The sequence below is a fragment of the Cynocephalus volans genome, chromosome 14 (genome assembly GCF_027409185.1).
Source record: "Cynocephalus volans isolate mCynVol1 chromosome 14, mCynVol1.pri, whole genome shotgun sequence".
Taxonomy (NCBI): domain Eukaryota; kingdom Metazoa; phylum Chordata; class Mammalia; order Dermoptera; family Cynocephalidae; genus Cynocephalus; species Cynocephalus volans.
The window spans coordinates 42,856,706-42,879,506 of NC_084473.1; the positions used below are offsets into that span (position 1 = coordinate 42,856,706).

Sequence of the window (22,801 nt, forward strand, 5' to 3'; positions counted from 1 at the left end):
CGATCATATTTTTGAATTCTAAGATATCTGATTGGTTTAATTTCATTCTACCTCATGTTTGTTTATAAATGCAGCAACCTCTCATCTCTCTGTGAATATTAATTTTACTTATTTTAAAGTCTCTGTTGCCTATTCATTGCTTCATTGGGTGTTATTTTTTAAGTTTGGTGCCTTGTTTTTCTATCAAATGTTTGATTCTTAGTAGGAAGATCATTTCAGAATCCCTATTTGTCTGTCTACGTATGCTCTTTCTGTTTACTATTATCTGTCTCCAGTGATAATGTACGAAATGTGGGACATCATGCCAGATGCCATGTACATGTCAGGAGTTTGTCTTCTCAGTATTAGGCTCCTTGAGCATCCTGATAATCAAAGGCCTCTTGAGGTATCTCCCAGCCTCTCTGGCCTGTATTATACTCAGTGCTTTGGCTTGGATTCAGAGTATATTGAAGGAGGAGGTTACTATGAGCCTAGCTACTCTATGTGCATCTCCTTATCTAATACTAGATAAGTAGGCCACCTCCCCACTACCTGAATCTGACTGGTTTGGCTCTACCTGGAACTACACCTACCTCGAGAACACTATTGACCTATATATGTTTTGAGCTGTGGCTCCATCAGGTTTTATGTCTCTGTGGGTGTGATTCCTCATATTTAGTATCTTTCAGGAATTCCTGAAATTTCTCTCCACTGATGGGATCCCTTCTTATTTTACCAGGCTGTTGAATAAATTATCAATTTATTCATATAAATATGTGTTTACATAGGTACAGATACACATGCACACCTTTTCTGTCATCTCGTGGGATTTGGAATTGTGGATATGCTGGTGGTGGTGGTGGTAGTGTAGTTAAAGAGTATCATGAGCTCAGCCTTTCATCTCGACTACTTTCCCAGTTTCATTTTTTGCTGAACGGTGTGTACTCCAATGCTAATATGGCTATTTCTTTTAACCTCAGACTTGTATATCCAACTCTTATTTGACATCTTCCTTTGGATTTCTTATAGGCATCTCAAACTTAACATGTCTAAAACTGAATTACTGATCTTACCCTACCAAATCTCTCTATTCAGGCATCATCCACATATCAGAACCCTTAGAGCAAATTCTTAATGATTCTCTTTCCCTCACTTATCACCAAGTAGTCTACACAAAACAGACTTAGTTTCTTTTCATTTGTACTGCCATTAACTTTGTCCAAGCACCATCACCTCTCATCTGGACTACTGTAATAGCCTCCTAATTGGTCTTGCTACTTTTCTTCCCCTCTAATTCCTTCTCCCCAGAGTATCCAGAGTCAATGTTAAAAAACACAAATCAGATCATGTCATTCCCTTGCTTAAAACTCTTCTATTACTTCTCACTGCTGTTGGAGTGAATCTACCTCTGAATCCAAACCTGGGGGCTAGGTCTTTGCTCTTTACTTAAAGACCTCTTTGATGTCAACAGCTTATTAGGCTGCCTGGGTTCTTATAAATCTGAAATCTCTCTCTTTTCTTTATTCCCCTGCCTTGCTGAGATGATCCATAACTTCATCTTGAATTGATATAACTATAATTCCCTCTCAATACAGTGCCCATATCACAAAACTGCTATAGTTGTACACTTTAAATACCAGGCATTTCTATCTACTTGTAGCTAGATCAGTACCTTAAGCAACTATCTTTCCCAAATGAACAAGCCCAGTTAAAGGTCTGAATGGCTCTTAGTCCACTTTGCTATAAAATGGGAATACTCCCACTTGAGTCTTAATATATGACACGTTCCTCCAAGCTTTGCCACTGTGTGATCCTGAGTAAAAATCTTGACTACTCTAGGACACAGCTTCTTTCTCTGTCAAATGAGGTGGTAGGGTTGTGTGATTTCTGAGGTCTCTTCCATCTCTAGTAGTCACAGATACCATGACCTAATATAATATTTCTTTAGAGAAAGTATAGCATATCACTGAAATCCCATGAAAACTATATGGAGGATAATATTCTATTTCAGGTTTAAGAAGGACTTTCATGACAGCAAAAAACAATTTGACTCAAGCCTTTTGGAGACAACTTAAGCCCACATAACATTCTGCTATCACTACAGATTCACTCTGACAAGATTTAGTGCTATCCTCAATTGCACGACGAACTCTAGAGTTGAAAATACAGTAACAACAAAAACTACTACTACTATCACTACTACCCAGTAACAACAATCAGGAAGTTTTAGACTATTCTGAACTAACTGCAATAATCAAATAGGAATTGAAAACACAGAAAAAAAAGTAAAGCACAGTAGGTACCAAAGGCTCCTTCCCGAAAGATCAATAGTTCATACTGATTTACACAAAGAGCCAACATGTCTCCATTGTTCTATATCCCTCCATTTTTATAATAATGATAAAGGGACTGGATCTCCAAATTAAGTTACTAATTTGGTCTAATGTTTTAATAGTCTTTAAATCTGACTGCAGCCAATTCTAAGTTGTTTTTTTTTTAAGGGTTTCATTTCTGCTCTGGGACTTTTAAAATTTTTTTTTCAAGTTTATCTATTAATAGTATTTTTTTTTTTACATTCTATGATGTTGTTGCAGAGCAGCTGGGTGGCAGGGGCAGAAAGGAAGGGGGAAGGAAATAGGGTTGGAGAAAGAGCAAGGAGAAGGAGCAGGGTTGAGGCCTGTGGCACCCCCCTCATTCTTGCATGGGAGACTAGAGGGCTTCCAGTGGTGGCTTGGTCATAGCTGGGCTGGGTGCAGATGTCAGGAGGGTGTGGCTGAAGCCCTCACCCTTCACTGCCCCAACTCGGGAGCCTGGGACGCTTCTTGCAGCAGTTTGGTGGTCATCACTGGGCTGGTTGCAGGTGTTGGGGGGGTGTAACGTGCATGGCTGAGGCCCTTGGCCCCCCACTGCCCTGGCTCCCCCCTCCCTTGCTTGGTAGGGTTTTATAGGTGTTCTTTGTGAGATCTTTACTACTTAATATCAATCTTTGTCTCTGGTCTGTGGGTATTTTGTTTTTCTTTCCAGTTCTGTGTTGGATTATTCGCTCTTCCTACCACTTAAACTCTGCACTGGAACTAATTTGTTGCCCTTTGCTTACCTCTAAAATGGGGGAACTTCCTGTGGGGACCAGCACTTGAGCTCTGTGGTTGAGCTAAATTGTTGCTTTGCTGCTGATTCCCTGGGGAAGCCTTTTTGTGCAGCTCAGGTTTTAATGATTGACTTTACAGGTACTTCCACGTCTCATGAGATGTGGTACACCTGGGTTGTGTGGAAACTCTGGTCTGGACCTGAGTCTTTTCATCAAACTGCACCCCATGCAATTCTATATTCCTGACCAGTCTCCACTGAGTGGTCCTGTGCTGACTGGGGGGCAGATCAGCTGTCCTTGCTGTGCCCCATGGGGCAGGCCATGTGCCGGTCTCTTGCAATGACTCATTGGCCTCTGAGTGGCTCCTTTTTTCAGCTGTCTGTGGCTCTTTGCTTCTACATGGGTCCACTGGAACCCTGTTAGTAGTCTTGCTGGCTTAGGGGCCACCAAGGCCCTCTCCTCCCCTGCCGCCTCCAAGCAACTTCATCTGAAGGGCACAGCTGAGGCCTTTGCCAACTCCTGCTCTATGCACTCACCAGGGCCAGCCTTGAAATGGCTTGAAATGGTAGGAGTGGTTCTTTTTTTCATCATGAATTATCCTGCCTTCATGCACTCTGTAGGTCTCTCCTTCTCTTCTCCTGATCCCTAGAGGCCCCAGCTTGGCTGTTGTTGCTTTTTAATAGTTGTAAGTTGATGTGTGGGAGAGAGTGATGCTGGGGACCATCTATTCTGCCATCTTGACCGGAAGCCCTCCAATTTTAAGTCTTGATCAAAATAATTAACACTAGAAAAAAATTTTTTTTCTCCTTCCCTAATAACTTAGAATTCCTAACTACCTTCCCACGAACTGTAAAACCTTTGAAAATGGGAATCTACTCCCACTGACTCTTAATTACTATGCCAGGTTTGAGTACTGTTCTTTGCATTGATGGATTTCATAAATTAAATGATTTGCATTGCTTTACCTGATACATTCCAACTCCAATGTGCTTCGGCTCAATTTTCACTAGCTCAGCTAATGGATCTTGTACACGTCTTGCTATGGAAACTGAAAAAATAGAATCAGAAAACAAGTATGACTTAATGTGAAAAGCAGTGCCCAGATAGTTACTTATGTTAGTTCCTCATAATGTAACTACTTAATTCTGTCCCTCCTCCTCCTCAATCCGCCAAAGACCAACATTTTAACTAAGTTTCAAAACTCCCTTTTTCCCCCCACAAAATTTAAGTGCAAAATTTCAGGATTTAATTATGTCACCAGAACTCCTAGGCATTCTTGAGCAAAACTAGGTGGAAAGGATCATAGATTTAGAAAAACAAATAAAACACTTAGTTCCTATACCTATACAATTATCTGTTCATTTTTTAAATAAAGCATAATAGAGAACCTCATGTTCTAAAAAGCAAGAAGATATTTGTTTTTACTTTTAAGTAATCCTGCATTATTATAGATATGACATTTATATGTCAAATATGCTTATTAGGACTACATCCCGATAATAATGAATGAATGATGGAATCATATCTTAATGCAACCAGAGACCAAGTCACTTGGCTACTGAATTCACTTGCATGGTCTTGAATATGATTGCAAGCTTGCCCTGGGAGGCGATCTCCTTTGATTCCCAATTGCCTGTCTCTTAACACACACACAGTTATTACGTTCCTTTCTTGACCATCACAATCCATGTTCAAGAAACCTCGAGAGTTAACTTCAAACATTCCTTTATCTGTGTCATGATTTTATTTAGTTTATAAGATAGATTTAGCTAGGGAAAAGATATAATATTTATTATGGTTTTTACAGATACTTCTAAAGGCAGCTCCTCCCCATCTCCCATTGTCTCTATTTCCTCCAAATAGGTTTTTTCTCCCCAGAGTATTTTGGCATCTGCCTTTAATAATGTAAGTTTCCCTTACATGTTAGGTGACCCTTCATTGTCCACCAGGGGGCAGGGTACTGAAAAGATAACTCTAAGTGTTTTGCTCAAAGGCAAGGCTTGTCAACTACGGGCTTCACTATACAGTGCTCTGGCCATTTCTTTGTGGAACCTCTAATCTGTTTCTTTAAATGTTGTCTCTTGTGTTGGTCAGAGTCCCCTAATCTGCAAGGAAGGTTTATTCCTCTTTAAGGTCTCTATAACAGCTGTAAATATTTACTTAACCCCCCCCCTTTTTTCCAGTAGATATCCCACTATCATTTGTAAGCTATGTCGTCCATTGTAGTGATCTTCCATTTAAATCTCTCCAGAGAACAAACCTCCAGTCTTCTTCAAAGGTAGAAAAAGAACAGTTACTCAACTGTGTGGAAGGGGAGATTTAATTGTTGTTATTTCACTGAGGTGAAATTCACATAATAGAAAATTAACTAACATGTAGAAATCAATGCTACTTAACATATTTACAATGTTGTGTGACCACCACTTCTATCAAGTTCCAAAACATTTTCATTGTGGCAAAAGGAAACCCTGTATACATTAAGAACTTTCCATTTCCATCTCTTCCCAGTTACTGACAACCACCAATTGGCTTTCTGTCTCTACAGATTTGTCTATTCTGCACATTTCATATAGATGTGATCATATAATATGTGGTCTTTTGTGACTGGCTTTTTTCACTTAGTGTAAAGTTTTCAAGGTTCATCCATGTTGTAGCATGTAAAGTACTTCATTCTTTTTATGGCTGAAAAATATTCCATTGTATGGATACACCACATTTTGTTTATTCATTTATCTGCTGATAGACATTTAGGATGTTTCCAGCTTTTGGCTGTTGTGAATAGTGCTACTATGAGCATTTGTGTGCAAGTATTTGAGTACCTGTTTTCTATTCCTTTTGAGTACATGCCTAGGAGTAAAACTGCTGGGTCATATGGTAATTTTATGTTTAACTTGGTGTCACTGCTTTTTAAACAGACTTTCAAACAATCCTCTTATTTTAGATCCTCCCTCAACCCTCCCAGCATACTTCCAAAGGTACCTGGTGCCATTTCCTGAACCTATAAGGGTTCTATGATACATACTGGGTTAGCTTTCTATTTACAATGCTGCATTGGGACTCAACTTTGTCAAGTTGGCTACTCATCACTCTTCAAAATTTGTTGTTGCTGTTATCTCCCCTTTCAATCTTTCTGTCCTAGTGGGTTTATGCCTTCATTCTATCATGTTACTGTCCTTTTAATGGGATTTCAGAAGGGAAGGAATAAAAGGTATCCCAATATCCCATTTTGAATCAGAAATCCATAATAAACATTTCAACATCCTCCATCTACTAGTCTATCCATTCAACTTAAATGTCTCTCATGTACGATGTATTTATTGTGGGGAATGTGATCACATATAAAGACAACTTCTGTATTCAATAAGCTGATGAGCTGGCTAAGGAGATACAGTAATATGAGGGTCATTTTCTTACATTTGTTTAACACATATATGAATGTGAGGTTCTATTATATTCTGATATAGTAAACTGATTGAGGGTGTAAAGGTAAAATCCATGTCTGTAGGTAGCTCAGGTCCCAAAGCATAAAGTCATCCCTGGCATCAACCACTAGGAAAGAAAAAGACTTCCAGTCAGAAACAGGAATTGAAAAAGAAGTGGGACCTAAAAAGCTAAGAATGAACACTTCGAACTTCTTTGAATATTTGCTCCAGGACCATACTTTAAAGACTCAAAGTGTCTAGGTAGATGTTTTCGGGTGATATGGATTAAACATGATCACTGACACACAGAAGCAAAGTGAGACACAAAAGAAAACCATACCAGCAGTAAATAAGAAACTGAAGACACAGCTAGATTTTGAAATCAGAATAATTAGAATCATATCCCTGTTCAATGAAATAATAGCAGAAAACTTCGCAGGTATTGGGAGAAACATGGACTTCCAGATCCAAGAGGCTCAAAGAGCTTCAATCAGATTTAATCCAAAAAGGTCCTCTCTAAGACATGTTATAGTCAAACTGTCAAAAGTCAAAGACAAAGAGAGAATCCTGAAAACAGCAAGAGAAAATCATCAAGTCATCTATAAGGAAGCTCCCATCAGACTAACAGCAGATTTCTCAACAGAAACCTTACAGGCCAGCCAAGAATGCAATGATACAGTCAAAGTAATGAAAAGAAAAAAACCGGGGCTGGCCACATAGCTCAGTTGGTTAGAGTGCAGCCTTATAACCCCAAGGTCACAGGTTCAGTTCCCCTTACTGGCCAGCCACCAAAAAAAAAAAAGCTGCCATCCAAGAATACTACACCCAGCAAGGATATCCTTCAGAAATGAAGGAGAAATAATCAACAGTATATTTCCTAAACAAAAACTGCAGGAGTTCAACACCACATGACCAACCCCACAAGAAATCCTCAAGGGAGTCCTGCATCTGGAACCCAACAATAATCAGCACTATGAATGCAAGAGATAAAACAAAACCCACTGGTAGAGCAGATACACAATCGAGAAAAAGAAAGAAAATATATCTTACCACTTCAAAAAACCAACAAACACCAAAGACAAATAAAAGGAACAGAAAAGATAAATAAAACAAACATACAAAAATCAATAAAATGCCAGGAGTGAGACAATACCTTTCAATAACAACCCTAAATGTAAATGGATTGAATTCCCCAAAAGATATAGACTGGCTGAATGGATTAAAAAAACAAGACCCAACTATATGCTACCTACAAGAAACTCTTCTCACCTGTAAAGACTCACACAGACTAAGAGTGAAGGGATGGAAAAAGATATATCATACAAATGGAAACCAAAAACAAGCAGGAGTAGCTATTCTTATATTGGATAAAATAGACTTTATGTCAAAACTATAAAAAGAGACAAAGAAGATCATTATAGTAATATAGGGATCTATCCAGCAAGAGGATATAATAATCATAAATATATACACACCCAACACTGGAACACCCAGATATGTAAAGTAAACACTACAGACCTAAAGAGAGAGATAGGCCATAATATAACAGTAGTTGGGGACCTCAACATCCCTTTCTCAACATTGGACAGATCATCTAGGCAACAAATCAGCAGAGAAAAACATGATTTAATTGTACTTGGTAGACATCTACAGAATATTTCATCCAACACCTACAGAATATACATTTTTCTCATCAGCACATGGAACATTCTCCAGGATAGACCACGTTAGGACACGAATCAAGTCTCAATAAATTTTTAAAAACTGAAATAAAGGGCCAGCCCATGGCTCACTCAGGAGAGTGCGGTGCTGATAACACCAAGACCACGGGTTCAGATCCTATATAGGGATGGCCGGTTGGTTCACTGGCTGAGCGTGGTGCTGATAACACCAAGCCAAGGGCTCAGATCCCCTTACCGGTCATCTTTAAAACAAACAAACAAACAAAAAAAAACCAACCAAATAATTTCAGGGATCTTTTCATACCACAGTGGATTAAAACTAGAGATCCAATAACACGCAAAACTTTCAAAACTATACAAATACATGGAAATTAAACAACATGCTCCTGAATGACCTATGAGTTAAAGAAGAAATAAAACAGGAAATCAAAAATTTCTTGAAACTAATGAAAATAAAGACACATTAAACCAAAACCTATGTGATACTGTAAAACCAATACTAAGAGGGATGTTTATTGCAATAAACACAACAAAAAATAGAAAGATTTCAAATAAGCAACTCAACCCTACACCTCAAAGAACTAGAAAGACAAGAACAATCCAACTCCAAAATTAGTAGATGTAAAGAAATAATTAAGATCAGAGCAGAACTGAATGAAATAGACACCAAAAAAGCAAGACAAAAGATCAACATTAAAAAAAGTTGTTTTCTTGAGAAGATAAACAAAATAGACAAACCATTAGCTAGTCTAACTAAAAAAAAGACCCATATAACAAAAATCAGAAATGAAAAAGGAGACAATACAACTGATACTATGGAAATACAAAGAATCATTAGAAAAAAGTATCTGCTAACAAATTTGAAAACCTAGAGGAAATGGATAAATTCCTGGGCACATACAAACTACCAAGACCAAACCGAGAAGTAATAAAAAACCTGAACAGACAAATAACAAGCAATGAGATAGAAGCTGTAATCAGCAGACTTCGAACAAAGATAAGCCCAGTACCAAATGGTTTTACTTCTGAATACTACCAAATATTTAAAGAGAAATTAATATGAATTATTTTCAAACTATTCCGAAAAATTGAAAAAGAGACCATTCTCACAAACTCATTCTATGAAGCCAGCATCACACTGATACCAAAACCATATTAAGATACAACAAAAAAAGAAAAACACAGGCCAATATCTCTGATCAACACAGACACAAAAATCCTCAACAAACTATTATACAACAGCATGTCAAAAAGATGCATCATGATCAAGTGGGATTCATCCCAGGGATGCAAGGATAGATAGTTCAATGTATGCAAATCAATAAATGTGATACACCCCATCAACAAAATCAAGGACAAAAATTATATGATTATCTCAACAGATGCAGAAAAAGCATTTGACAAAATTCAACATCCCTTCCTGATAAAGACTCTCAACAAATTAGGTACTGAAGGAAAGTATCTCAACACAATAACAGCCATATATGAAAAACCCACCACCAATATCATTCTGAATGGGAAGAAACTGAAAGCTTTTCCTTTAAGAACAGGAACAAGACAAGGATGCCCACTCTCACCACGCCTATTTAACATAGTACTGGAAGTACTAACCAGAGCAATCAGGCAAGAGAAGAAATAATGCAAATCCAAATTGGAAAAGATGAACTCAAACCATCTCTGTTTGTAAATGACTTGACCCTATATATATACAAAAACCTAAAGACTCTACCGAAAAACTCCTAGAGGTGCAAAAGGAATTCAGTAAAGTTGCAGGATACAAAACTATATGCAAAAATCAGTAACATTTTAGCATTTTTATACAAAAGAGACAAACTTGTAGAAAAAGAAATCAAGAAAGCAAGCCCATTTACAATAGTCACCAAAAACCAAAACAAACAAAAACCTAGGAATAAATTTAACCAAGGAGGTGAAAGATCTGTACAATGAGAACTACAAATCACTGCTAAAAGAAATTAAAGAGGACAGAAAAAGATGGAAAGATACTCTGTGTTCACAGACTGGAAGAATTAACGCTGTGAAAATGTCCATACTACCTAAAGCGATCTACAGATTCAATGCAATCCCCATCAAAATACCAACAACATTCTTCACAGAAATAGAAAAAAACAATCCTAACATTCATACGGAACAAAATACCCTGAATAGCCAAAGTAATATTCAGCAAAAAAAATAAATAAATAAAGCCAGAAGCATTACACTACCTGAACTTCAAATTATACTACAAAGCTGTGTCAACCAAAGCAGTATTGTACTGACATAACACAGAAACACAGACCAAGGGAACAGAATAGAGAACCCAGAAATCAATCCACACACTTACAGCCAACTGATCTTTGACAAAAGCACCAAGAACATGCACTGGGGAAAGGACAGCCTCTTCAATAAATGGTGCTGGGAAACCTGGATATACATATGTAAAAGAATGAAAGTAGACCTGTACCTCTCGCCACATACCAAAATCAACTCAAAATCGATTAAAGACTTAAATATAAGACCAGAAACTATAAAACTCCAAAAAAAAAAAAAAAACAAAAAAAACAAAAGACATAGAGGAAACATTTCAGAATTGTAGGACTGAGAAAAGCCTTTATGAATAAGACCCCAAAAGCATAGACAATAAAAGAAAAAATAAATGGGATTATATCAAACTAAAAAGCTTCAAACAATCAACAGAATGAAAAGTCAACCTACAGAATGGGAGGAAAATATTTGCAAACCATGTATCTGACAAGGAGTTAATTTCCAGAATATACAAGGAACGCAAACAACTTAGTAAAACCCAAATAATCCAATTAAAAAATGGGAAAAGGAACCGAACAGAGATTTCTTAAAAGAAGATATACAAATGGCCAATAGACACATGAAAAAATGCTCAATATCACTAAGCATCAGAAACATGCAAGTCAAAACCACACTGAGATATCATCTCACCCCAATTACACTGGCTATATCAAAATGACATAGAAGAACAAATGCTGGCAAGGATGTGGAGGAAGGGGAACACTTCTACACTGTTGTTGGGACTATAAATTAGTACAGCCATTACAGAAAACAGTGTGCAGGTTTCTCAAACAACTACAGATAGAACTACCATATGATCCAGCAATCCCACTACGAGGAATATTTAAAGGAAAGGAAATCATGTTGTCGAGGGGATACCTACACTCCTATGTTTACCGCAGCTCTATTTACAATAGCCAAAATATGGAACCAACCTAAATGTCCATCAATGTATGACTAGATAAGGAAAATGTGGTATATACACAATGGAATACTACTCTGCAATAAAAATGAATGAAATTCTGCCATTTGCAGCAACACAGATGAGCTTGAAGAAAATTATGTTAAGTGAAATAAGCCAGGTACAAAAAGAGAAATACTGCATGTCCTCACTCATAAGTAGGAGGGAGGGAGGAAGGGAGGAAGAGATAAAAAGGAAGGAAGGAAGGAAGATCACAATATGTTGAACTTTCAGAACGAGAGAACACAACTGTGGTTACTAGAGGTGGGAAAGGGGGAGTAGGAGGGGTATTACTGAGAAACTGGTTAATGAACACAAAGAATGATTACATTTTGCAATGACGAATATGCTAATTATTCTGATTTGATCATCACATGTTGTACACAAATACTGATTGTGAATTCTGTACCCCACAAATATGTACAATCAATTATGTTTCAAAAATTTAAAAAGTAAAAAAAAAGTAATCCAAGCAACTTTACAAAAAAAGAAAAATCACATCAGGATCCTCCTTTTTAGTATATACTCTTTTCATAAAGTCTTGTTGGAATGTTGTAATCTTATCTCACCTATAATGCTGTGACAGTTATGCACCCACATGGGCCAGTGGTTAAGAAGAAAAAGCAGTCCTTTTAGTAACTGAAGACCTGAGGGATTGCTACCTCCTAGAAAATATGGTCCAAGAGGATTCTTCAAGATGGCGGTGGCTGCGGCGGTTGGCGCAGAGTAGCTGAGGTGGAAAACGCGTCCACTGGGCCTTAGGCAGCTGGGAAACTTGTGGACCTTCCTCTTGCCGTCTCTTAAGGGAGAACCGCTGCTGGTGACCGGTCGTGGGGGCTGACCGCCACTTTGCCCTTGGCAGGAGAGGTTGCCTCGTTTACAGGAAACAGCTTTGAAATGTGGAGCAGGAAAAGAACTGTTTCTTAGCTGCAAAAGCGAGTCTCTAAACAGGGAACACGGCGCCAGGGCTGCTGTTGATGCAGCCAGGATCCCGGAGGCTGGGGCCGCGCTGAAGGCGGCCAACTGCCCTACTCAGGATTCGAGGTTTCAGGCTGGCATAAGAGAAGATTCCTGGGAGTGCCCGACCCACGCCGTGGGACCGACTGAGCAGCCCGAGGCGGCAGCAGCCAAGAACAGGGACAGCGACAAAGGAGAGGCAGAGAGGGAGCCGCCCGACCAAGCACAGCCCTGTGAGTGACCCCCGACCCGGCCCTACTCGGGGGGCAAACACCCGCCTGGCTTCCGCCTGCATCACTGGGCCACTCACGGCCCCCGGGGCTGCCTCCATTTTCTCAGGTGGTGACAGCTCCGGCCCAGCTCAGCCAAGCCTGTCCTCCTCACCCGCCTCGGCTCCTCACTGAGCCTTCCCACTTGCTTGCCCCGGCGTGGGGCTTCCCGGGACCTGCGGGCTGTCCTCCCCTCCCACTCCCTCCACGGTTCTCTGGCGGGGCTAGTGGTGTTGGGCGTCCCCGGCCAGCGTCGGGAGGGCAAGGAAGTACGGGCTGGGCCGACTGTCACTCCACCGCACCCTGGGCTCTGGCCCCCGGTAAACTTCCTGTTACTGGGAGGCAGATACCATCTCTGCAGCCACCAGTTCAGAAAAACGCCTAACCGATTTCTGGTTAGGAATAGTGTGGTTGGAGAGTTCCCAAGTCTGCTTGAACCTGCCGGAGAGCTGACTGCGGGCAGGCACCGGACTCGGTCCGCGCCGGTGGGATACAAAGGTGAACCGTGTGCTGCGGGCTCCTCCCCCGAGGAGCTCATGCTTTGGTGTGGGAGATAAGACAAGTACACAAATAACCGGGATACCAGGAGGAAGGTGATAAGTCCCGAGAAAGATCTACACAGTGCTACAAAGGCACCCAGAGCGACCGGTCGTCTGCACCTAGCAAAAACCTGGTAGACTTCCAGGGCACGGCGGTGCCGAGCAGGGTCTTGAAGGCCCAGCTGATAGACGAGGGGTGCAGAAGACACGTCCCAGCCCAGCCCAGTGCGCACAGAGCGAGGAGACGTCCGGCTAGGGAGGCGGAGACTCGACAGAAACCACACACCATGTGGGGTTGCCACTTCACGATTGAACAGCCCGGGCCAGAGCGCACAGAACAGGGAGAAGTCCTGCACGGGAAGTGAAAGCTCAGCAGAGACCACACACCCTACGGTACCGCTGTGTGATCCAGCAGCCCAGCAGACTCAAAGCTGAACAGAGAGGTGGCTCCCCGGAGAGGCCGAAGACCCGAGGCAACCATACACACAAGGCACTAGAGGCCAACTGAGCAGTCACGGAGGGAGCCATACCAAATTGGCAACCACAGCAACATCTTAGTTAGTCAATAGTCTCAAACCGGTGGACTGTGAAACCCCCGGCCACAATGAATAAACATAAAAAAAGAAGATACCAGAAATACAAAAAATCAAAAAAGTACACCACCAAAAGTTAATAAATCTCAAACTCTAGATCCTATAGAACAAGAAGCCCTTGAAATGACTGACAAGGAATTTCGAGTGATAATTCTAAGGAAACTGAATGAGATACAAGAAAACTCAGCTAGACATCATGATGAAATGAGGAAAAGTATACAGGACCTGAAAGAGGAAATGTACAAGGAAATCAATGTCCTGAAAAAAAATGTAGCAGAACTTGCTGAACTGAAGAAGTTATTCAGCGAAATAAAAAACACAACGGAGAGTTTAACCAGCAGGCTTGTAGAAGTTGAAGAGAGAACCTCTGAACTTGAAGATGGGCTGTTTGAAATAACACAAGCAGACAAAAAGAAAGAAAAAAGAATCAAAGACATTGAAGAAAATCTGAGAGAGATATCGGACAACCTTAAGCGCTCAAATATCCGAGGCATGGGTATTCCAGAAGGGGAGGAAAATGGAGATTCCATTGAAAACATATTCAACAAAATAGTGGCAGAAAACTTCCCAGGTATAGGAAAAATCGTTGAGCTTCGTGGATCTCCAAATGTATTCAACCCAAAAATGTATTCTCCAAGACATGTTATAGTCAAATTGACAAAAGTCAGAGACAAAGAGAGAATCTTAAAAGCTGCAAGAGAGAAGCGTCAAATCACCTATAAGGGACCCCCAATCAGGCTAACATCAGACTTTTCATCACAAACCCTAAAAGCTAGAAAGGAATGGGATGATATTTTCAAAATACTAAAAGACAAAGATTGCCAGCCAAGAATACTCTACCCTGCAAGGCTATCCTTCCGAAATGAAGGGCAAATAGTATATTTCTCAGACAAACAAAAAGTGTGGGAGTTCACTACCACAAGACCACCCTTACAAGAAATCCTCAAGGGAGTACTGGGTTTGGTTTCTGAAAAATAGCTACCACTGCCATAAAAACCCAAGAAAAATCAAAACCCAATAGTATAATAAAAATGGCATTCATGAAGAGAAAACAAACAAACAAAAACACTATCTACAACCTAAGGAACCAACTAACACAGAAACCAAACAGTAAATCAGAAAGCAAGGAACAAAAGACACCTAAGACAACCAAATAACCAATAAAATGCTAGGAATAAATCAACACTTTTCAAAAACAACTCTTAATGTAAAAGGCTTAAATTCCCCAATCAAAAGACACAGACTGGCTGAATGGATCAAAAAGGAAGACCCAACTATATGCTGCCCACAAGACACCCATCTCACCCATAAAGATTCCCATAGACTAACAGTGAAAGGATGGAAAAAGATTTACCATGCAAACACAAAAGAAAAACGAGCTGGAGTAGCTATTCTTATATCTGACAAAATAGACGTTAAACTAAAAACCATAAAAAGAGACAATGAGGGACACTACTTAATGATAAAAGGACTGATCCATCAAGAAGACATAACAATCATAAATATGTATACACCCAATGTTGGAGCAGCCCAGATTTATAAAACAAACTCTATTAGACCTAAAGAAGGAAATAGACACTAATACCATAATAGCAGGGGACCTGAACACCCCACTGTCAATATCAGACAGATCATCTAGGCAAAGAATCAGTAGAGAAACACAAAATCTAAACAATACTCTAGACCAATTGGAATTGGCAGATATCTACATAACATTCCATCCAACAACCTCAGAATAGTCATTCTTCTCATCACCACATGGATCATTCTCCAGGATAGATCATATATTAGGTCACAAATCAAGTCTCAATAAATTGAAAAAATTGGAATAATCCCATGTATTTCCTCAGACCACAATGGATTAAAACTAGAAATCAATAACAAATGAAATTCCGGAAACTATACAAACACATGGAAATTAAACAACATTCTACTTAATGACATATGAGTCCAAAAAGAAATCAATCAGGAAATCAAAAAATTTATTGAAACTAATGAAAATAATGATACATCATAACAAAACCTGTGGGATACTGCAAAAGCAGTACTAAGGGGGAAATATATCGAATTAAATGCTCAATTCAGAAGAATGGAAAGATGGCACATGAACAACCTAACACTTCACCTTAAATAACTAGGAAAACAAGAACAATCCCAACCTAAGGATAGCAGATGGAAAGAAATCATTAAGATCAGAGCAGAACTTAATGAAATTGAAAACCAAAAAACAATTCAAAAGATCAACGAATCAAAAAGTTGGTTTTTTGAAAAGATAAATAAAATTGACAAACCATTAGCATGGCTAACAAAAAAAAAGGAAGAGAGAAGACTCAAATAACAAAAATTAGAAATGAAAAAGGCGATATTACAACTGATTCATCTGAAATACAAGAAATCATTCAAGACTACTATAAACAACTATACACCAACAAATTTGAAAATCTGGAGGAAATGGATAAATTTCTGGACAAACACAAGGTCCCAAAACTGAACCATGAAGACGTAGAAAATTTGAACAGACCAATAACAATAAAGGAGATTGAAGCTGTTATCAGAAGGCTCCCAACAAAGAAAAGCCCAGGACCAGATGGATTCACAGCAGAATTTTACCAAACATTCAAAGAGGAATTGACACTGATTCTTTACAAACTATTCCAAAAGATTGAAATGGACGCAAATCTCCCAAGCTCATTCTATGAAGCAAACATCATCCTGATACCACAACCAGGTAAAGATATAACCAAAAAACAAAACTACAGGCCGATATCCTTGATGAATATAGATGCAAAAATCCTCACTAAAATACTAGCAAACAGAATACAGCAACACATACGTAAAATTATTCACCACGATCAAGTGGGATTCATCCCAGGGATGCAAGGTTGGTTCAACATACGCAAATCAATAAATGTGATACACCACATTAATAAAGTCAAACACAAGGACCATATGATCATCTCTATAGATGCTGAAAAAGCATTTGATAAAGTTCAGCACTCATTCATGACAAAGACCCTCTATAAGTTAGGTATAGAGGGAAAGTATCTCAACATAATTAAAGCCATATATGACAAGCCCACTGCCAATATCATCCTGAATGGGGAAAAGCTGAAAGCTTTTCCTTTAAGAACAGGCACTAGACAAGGATGCCCACTCTCACCACTCCTATTCAACATAGTGTTGGAAGTACTAGCCAGAGCAATCAGAGAAGAGAAGGAAATAAAGGGCATCCAGATTGGAAAAGATGAAGTCAAACTGTCCCTGTTTGCAGATGACATGATCCTATATATCGATCAGCCTAAAACGTCTACAAAAAAACTGTTGGAATTGATAAATGATTTCAGCACAGTAGCAGGATACAAAATCAACACACAAAAATCAGTAGCATTTCTATGCTCCAATAGTGAACATGCAGAAAGAGAAATCAAGAAAGCCTGCCCATTTACAATAGCCACCAAAAAAATAAAATACTGAGGAATTGAGTTAACCAAGGAGGTGAAAAATCTCTATAATGAGAACTACAAACCACTGTTGAGAGAAATTAGAGAGGATACATGAAGATGGAAAGATATCCCATGCTCTTGGATTGGAAGAATCAACATAGTGAAAATGTCCATGCTACCCAAAGTGATATACAAATTCAATGCAATCCCCATCAAAATTCCAAAGACATTTTTCTCAGAAATGGAAAAAACTATTCAGACATTTATATGGAATAATAAAAGACCACGCGTAGCCAAAGCAATGCTGAGCAAAAAAAATAAAGCTGGAGGCATAACACTACCTGACTTTAAGCTATACTACAAAGCTATAATAACCAAAACAGTATGGTACTGGCATAAAAACAGACACACTGATCAATGGAATAGAATAGATTCCAGAAATCAACCCACACACTTACTGCCATCTGATCTTTGACAAAGGCACCAAGCCTATTCACTGGGGAAGGGACTGCCTCCTCAGCAAATGGTGCTGGGATAACTGGATATCCATATGCAGGAGAATGAAACGAGACCCATACCTCTCACCATATACTAAAATCAACTCAAAATGGATAAAGGATTTAAATATACACTCTGAAACAATAAAACTTCTTAAAGAAAACATAGGAGAAACACTTCAGGAAATAGGACTGGACACAGACTTCATGAATACGACCCCAAAAGCACGGGCAACCAAAGGAAAAATAAACAAATGGGATTATATCAAACTAAAGAGCTTCTGCACAGCAAAAGAAACAATTAACAGAGTTAAAAGACAACCAACAGAGTGGAGAAAATATTTGCAAAATATATATCTGACAAAGGATTAATATCCAGAATATATAAGGAACTCAAACAACTTTACAAGAAAAAAACAAGCAACCCAATTAAAAAATGGGCAAAAGAGCTAAGCAGGCATTTCTCTAAGGAAGATACACAAATGGCCAACAGCCATATGAAAAAATGATCAACATCACTCAGCATCCGGGAAATGCAAATCAAAACCACACTGAGATACCATCTAACCCCATTTAGGATGGCTAAAATCCCAAAGACTCTGAACGATAAATGCTGGCGAGGTTGCAGAGAAAAAGGAACTCTCATACATTGTTGGTGGGACTGCAAAATGGTGCAGCCTCTATGGAAAATGGTATGGAGGTTCCTCAAACAATTGCAGATAGATCTACCATACGACCCAGTTATCCCACTGCTAGGAATATACCCAGAGGAATGGAAATCATCAAGTCGAAGGTATACCTGTTCCCCAATGTTCATCGCAGCACTCTTTACAATAGCCAAGAGTTGGAACCAGCCCAAATGTCCATCATCAGATGAGTGGATACAGAAAATGTGGCACATCTACACAATGAAATACTGCCATTTGCAACAACATGGATGGACCTTGAGAGAATTATATTAAGTGAAACAAGTCAGGCACAGAAAGAGAAATACCACATGTTCTCACTTATTGGTGGGAGATAAAAATTAATATATAAATTCAGACACACACACACACACACACACACACACACACACACACACACACACACACAAAACCGGGGGGGGGGGGGGGAGAAGATATAACAACCACAATTACTTGAAGTTGATATGACAAGCAAACAGAGGGGACATTGGTGGGGGGGGAGGGGGAGGGGGGAGGGAGGGAGGTTTTGGTGATGGGCAACAATAATCAGCCACAATGTATATTGACAAAATAAAATTAAAAAAAAAAAAAAGAAAAGAAAAGGGATTCAGAACAGATCAGAAGGTTAACAAAAATAAAAAAAATTTTTTAAAAAAAGAATATATGGTCCAAAAATTTTTGCAACATCTTGTTGGAAGATAATCTTTCAATGCCAACTTGGGAGGTTCTAGATTTTATTTTTATAAAGAAAAGTATCATTTTATTATAGAAGTTAGGGACACAAATATTATGTACACACTTACTGGGTGTGTGGGCTCTTTAAATCTTAGTTTCCTCATCAGGAAACTATTCCTTTATAGTGGGGATAAAAATAAATGTCTCACAGAGCAATTGTGATGATAAAATAATTTGGGTAATATATTTACCACAACATTTCATAATATTACATGCTTAAAAAGATTAGTATTAGCAGCTCCCACTATGATTACTATTTCTACTCCTATTATTATTATTATTACTATTGTTATTACAAGGCAAGCACCAAAAGAGCACAGAGTAAGGAGGTAGAGACCATGTTGAGCTGGTGTGATAGGGAAAAGCTTCACAGAAGAAGCAAAATTGTAGCTGGGACATGACTCTGAAAAGATGATCATTTCAAAAGGGATTGCATCATTGAACAAACAATGAAAGGAAACTACAAGTTCTTTTGGATATAAGAACATTTTTATATTTAGATTAATGCAAAAATTTTCAAAGATATATTTCCAGGCATAAATTTCAAAAACAGCCAATAAAATCTGGTGACAATATTTAAGGAAAAAAATTAAAGGTCCACTACTCACAAAGTAAATTACCTGCCTATCATGCAGAGAAATGCTCTGACCAGATCTAACATTTTGCTTACGATACCAATTGCTTTCACTAGATGTATTGAAGTAGCCTAATTTCTTTACACACAAGATTTTAACTATTCTACATCATAAAAATCAAAGCAATTGAATACAACTAAAATCAAAACAGGATGTTTAAGCAATACTCTATCAAATGACCTCTATTAGCAAACAAGAAAGACTAGTCATTTGACATATTTAACAGTAAACTGAAAGACTGTGTATGTTCATATATTTGCACTACAAATACTTTTATGTTAATATATTATTTTTTTCCAACAAAAGGCTGTAACAGTTAATATTCTGTAATAATAACAATAATAGATCTTAGATATTTTATTATTTGTATTAGTAAACTCTTTGGCATTTAATTTTACTAAAGAATTTTTGGGTTAATTTTTCATGGTACTCTAGAATACTATTCAGTATTCTTTAAAAACAGTACAATATTCTCCCCCTTTTTTCCCCATAATTCCAATTATTAGTCCAACCAACCACTTTCCTTCTAATATTCCAATTCTTATACATATGATAAATTTTCTTGAACATTTAAAATATTTAGCTTTCCATACATGCAAGCCCAAAATATCAAAATCACATGCTTTTGTGATGGCCCATAGTTTCTTACCTGCACTTCTCAAATTAGGGTCCAGCCCTGGCATCTCTTTGTTAGCTTCAGGACTGACACTGTAGATTGATGCTCCTGCTTCACTGACAATACTGAGAAGAAAGAAAATGGGAAATATCACTTTCTAAACTTTCTGCCTAGTCAAAGAAAATAAATGAATAAGACTAGGTATGACAAGAAAAAAATAGGAAGGCAAAATGCTCTCTCCATATCTCAGTGAGACCCATAGCGTCTAATATTTCATTAATATAAAGTGATTAAACAATAATAGTTTTCTTCACATAGGAAATACACAGGCTTAAATCCACAATAAATTCATTCAGTTGTTTTCTCTGCCACTGGTAACAAGAGATGGCTTATAGATGAATATAATTAATACTCGCTCATGATGCCAACTTCAAAATTTTCAGAATACACTTAGCTTCTCCTGTATTTATAAGCCATTATTGACTGACATTTATGACTCCCATCTGAATTAATCATTCTAAGGCATCTTGGAAAGCATATGTGTGGATATGTGGAGATGAGGACACATAAAAAAATCATTTCCATAAACATTGCTATTGTTATTACCTGGTTATAATTAACAACCACACATGAAAAAGAAAGGGAACAAACAGGATGTCACCCCACTTCTTTTCAGGAGGGTCTGAAATCACCCTTTCAGTGAACTTGAAGCCTTTTACTTCAGGCAGGTGTTAAACCATTGCATTTCATCATTTATTTAATCAAAGCATCACACAAATTATCCCCTTCCTTTCTTCTTTGGTTCCAAATACTTTACAAACCACAATGGGAACACTATCTTACAGCTCACATTTGTATGGTTGACATTTGTATAGTTTTTCAAACATTTTTAAATTAGAGTTCCCCTTTATGACATATGATGCAAAGAAACATCACCTACCCTAAGTATACACAAGGCCCATGACTCTATACCACATGACCACCTAGGTGTCAAGATTCAAAAGCAGAAACATGTTAGGGCTCAATTTTTAATACACTCTTAGCAAACTCTCCCTTTCTCTGTTCCTCAGTATTCACTTCAATTATTTGAGACAAGTTTGGTGGATAACTTTTAATGTATTGCCCCATTGTAACAATTAAACACTGAGAAGTAAAATGTGAAAAAGTTAGTTTCCTAACCCTGTCTTTGGAGAGCTTTTGACCAAATTTTGATGACAACTGTAAGGCACCAAGTCTTAAGATTATTCTATGGAATGTGAAGACTTATCTTCTTGCAAGCAAGATCTATCACTCTAAATTTTGTAATAGGAAAAATAAACCCTGTAATTGAAAAGCAAGGCTGCTGTTTCTTATCAACACCATCGTCATGATACAATAAGAGGTAACTGAGTGCATATTATATACAAAGCACAAAACCAAGCATGTTATAGACATTATCTCATTTAATGGGGTAGGTTCTATTTTACAGATAAATGATGTGCCCAAGGTCATATAGCTATTAAGCAACTGAGCTGGATTTGGACCTTAACCTTTTTGATTACCAAGTCTGAGCTTTTAACCAGCACAGCCAGGTAACTCCTAAATAGTTTCACAACCTCTCATTAAAATGAAAACCCATATTTCTGTGCCAAATAACAAATGCTACATCTTTACTAAGGAAGAACTGCTTTAACAATAGATCTACAAGAATGCGTATCTCTTTCATTTCCTTCACCTTTGATCAAAAGGTATAGTAAGTTTTATTTTTTTAAATATCTAAGGTAGAACCTAAAGCATATATACAGAAGGTCAAATATGTTCTCTAATTTTAGAGACCGACTTTAAAATTAAAAATCAATTGTGCTTCTTCTTCAAAATAAGATTTATATTATGCTTATCTTCTACTATATAACAGTCAAGGAGAAAATGTAATGTTAAGTAAAGCTTGAAGTGAAGAAAACTTTTAGTGTGGCATAATAATATGATGTTAAAACCAAAATGCTAGAAGTGATTTTTCAGTTCCATTATAAACAGAGCTTCCTGACGTAGGGCCCTTGAACTACAGGGCAGGGAGAGGCAGGATTAATTAAAACTATATACAAAACGTTTGTGTTTATGCATTTTTTCCTCTAGGACAAGGAGTTATAACTTTCATTGATTACTTGATATCCATGACTCCAAGAAAGGTTAAGAAACACCATCACAGGATTAGAATATTCAGTCACCAGCCATGAAAAATTCAGTTTCAGATATAAAGCAATGCTAATTCTAACAAAGTCTTTTCTAAGAAATCGGAGTATCCATGAAGTGCAGGCTGGACCTATCTATTATTAAGATAAAAGAATATTCTTAAAAATCTCACCATGGATTTATTTGCTATAATTTCTAGAAGCCTCCTAAGTTACAACTGTTTAAGCAA

General features: G+C 38.1%; 1 protein-coding gene across 3 annotated transcripts in view; it reads right to left on the reverse strand.

The window, feature by feature from the left end:
• Window positions 1-22,801, reverse strand: part of SRBD1 (S1 RNA binding domain 1) — a 221,834-nt gene that overhangs the window by 79,484 nt on the left and 119,549 nt on the right. For all 3 annotated transcript variants that reach the window (XM_063078557.1, XM_063078558.1, XM_063078559.1), the window contains exons 15-16: window positions 20,437-20,528; window positions 4,033-4,115 (exon numbers count right to left, since the gene is read on the reverse strand). In XM_063078557.1, the coding sequence (XP_062934627.1) occupies window positions 4,033-4,115; window positions 20,437-20,528 (175 nt within the window). The remainder of the gene's footprint in view (window positions 1-4,032; window positions 4,116-20,436; window positions 20,529-22,801) is intronic.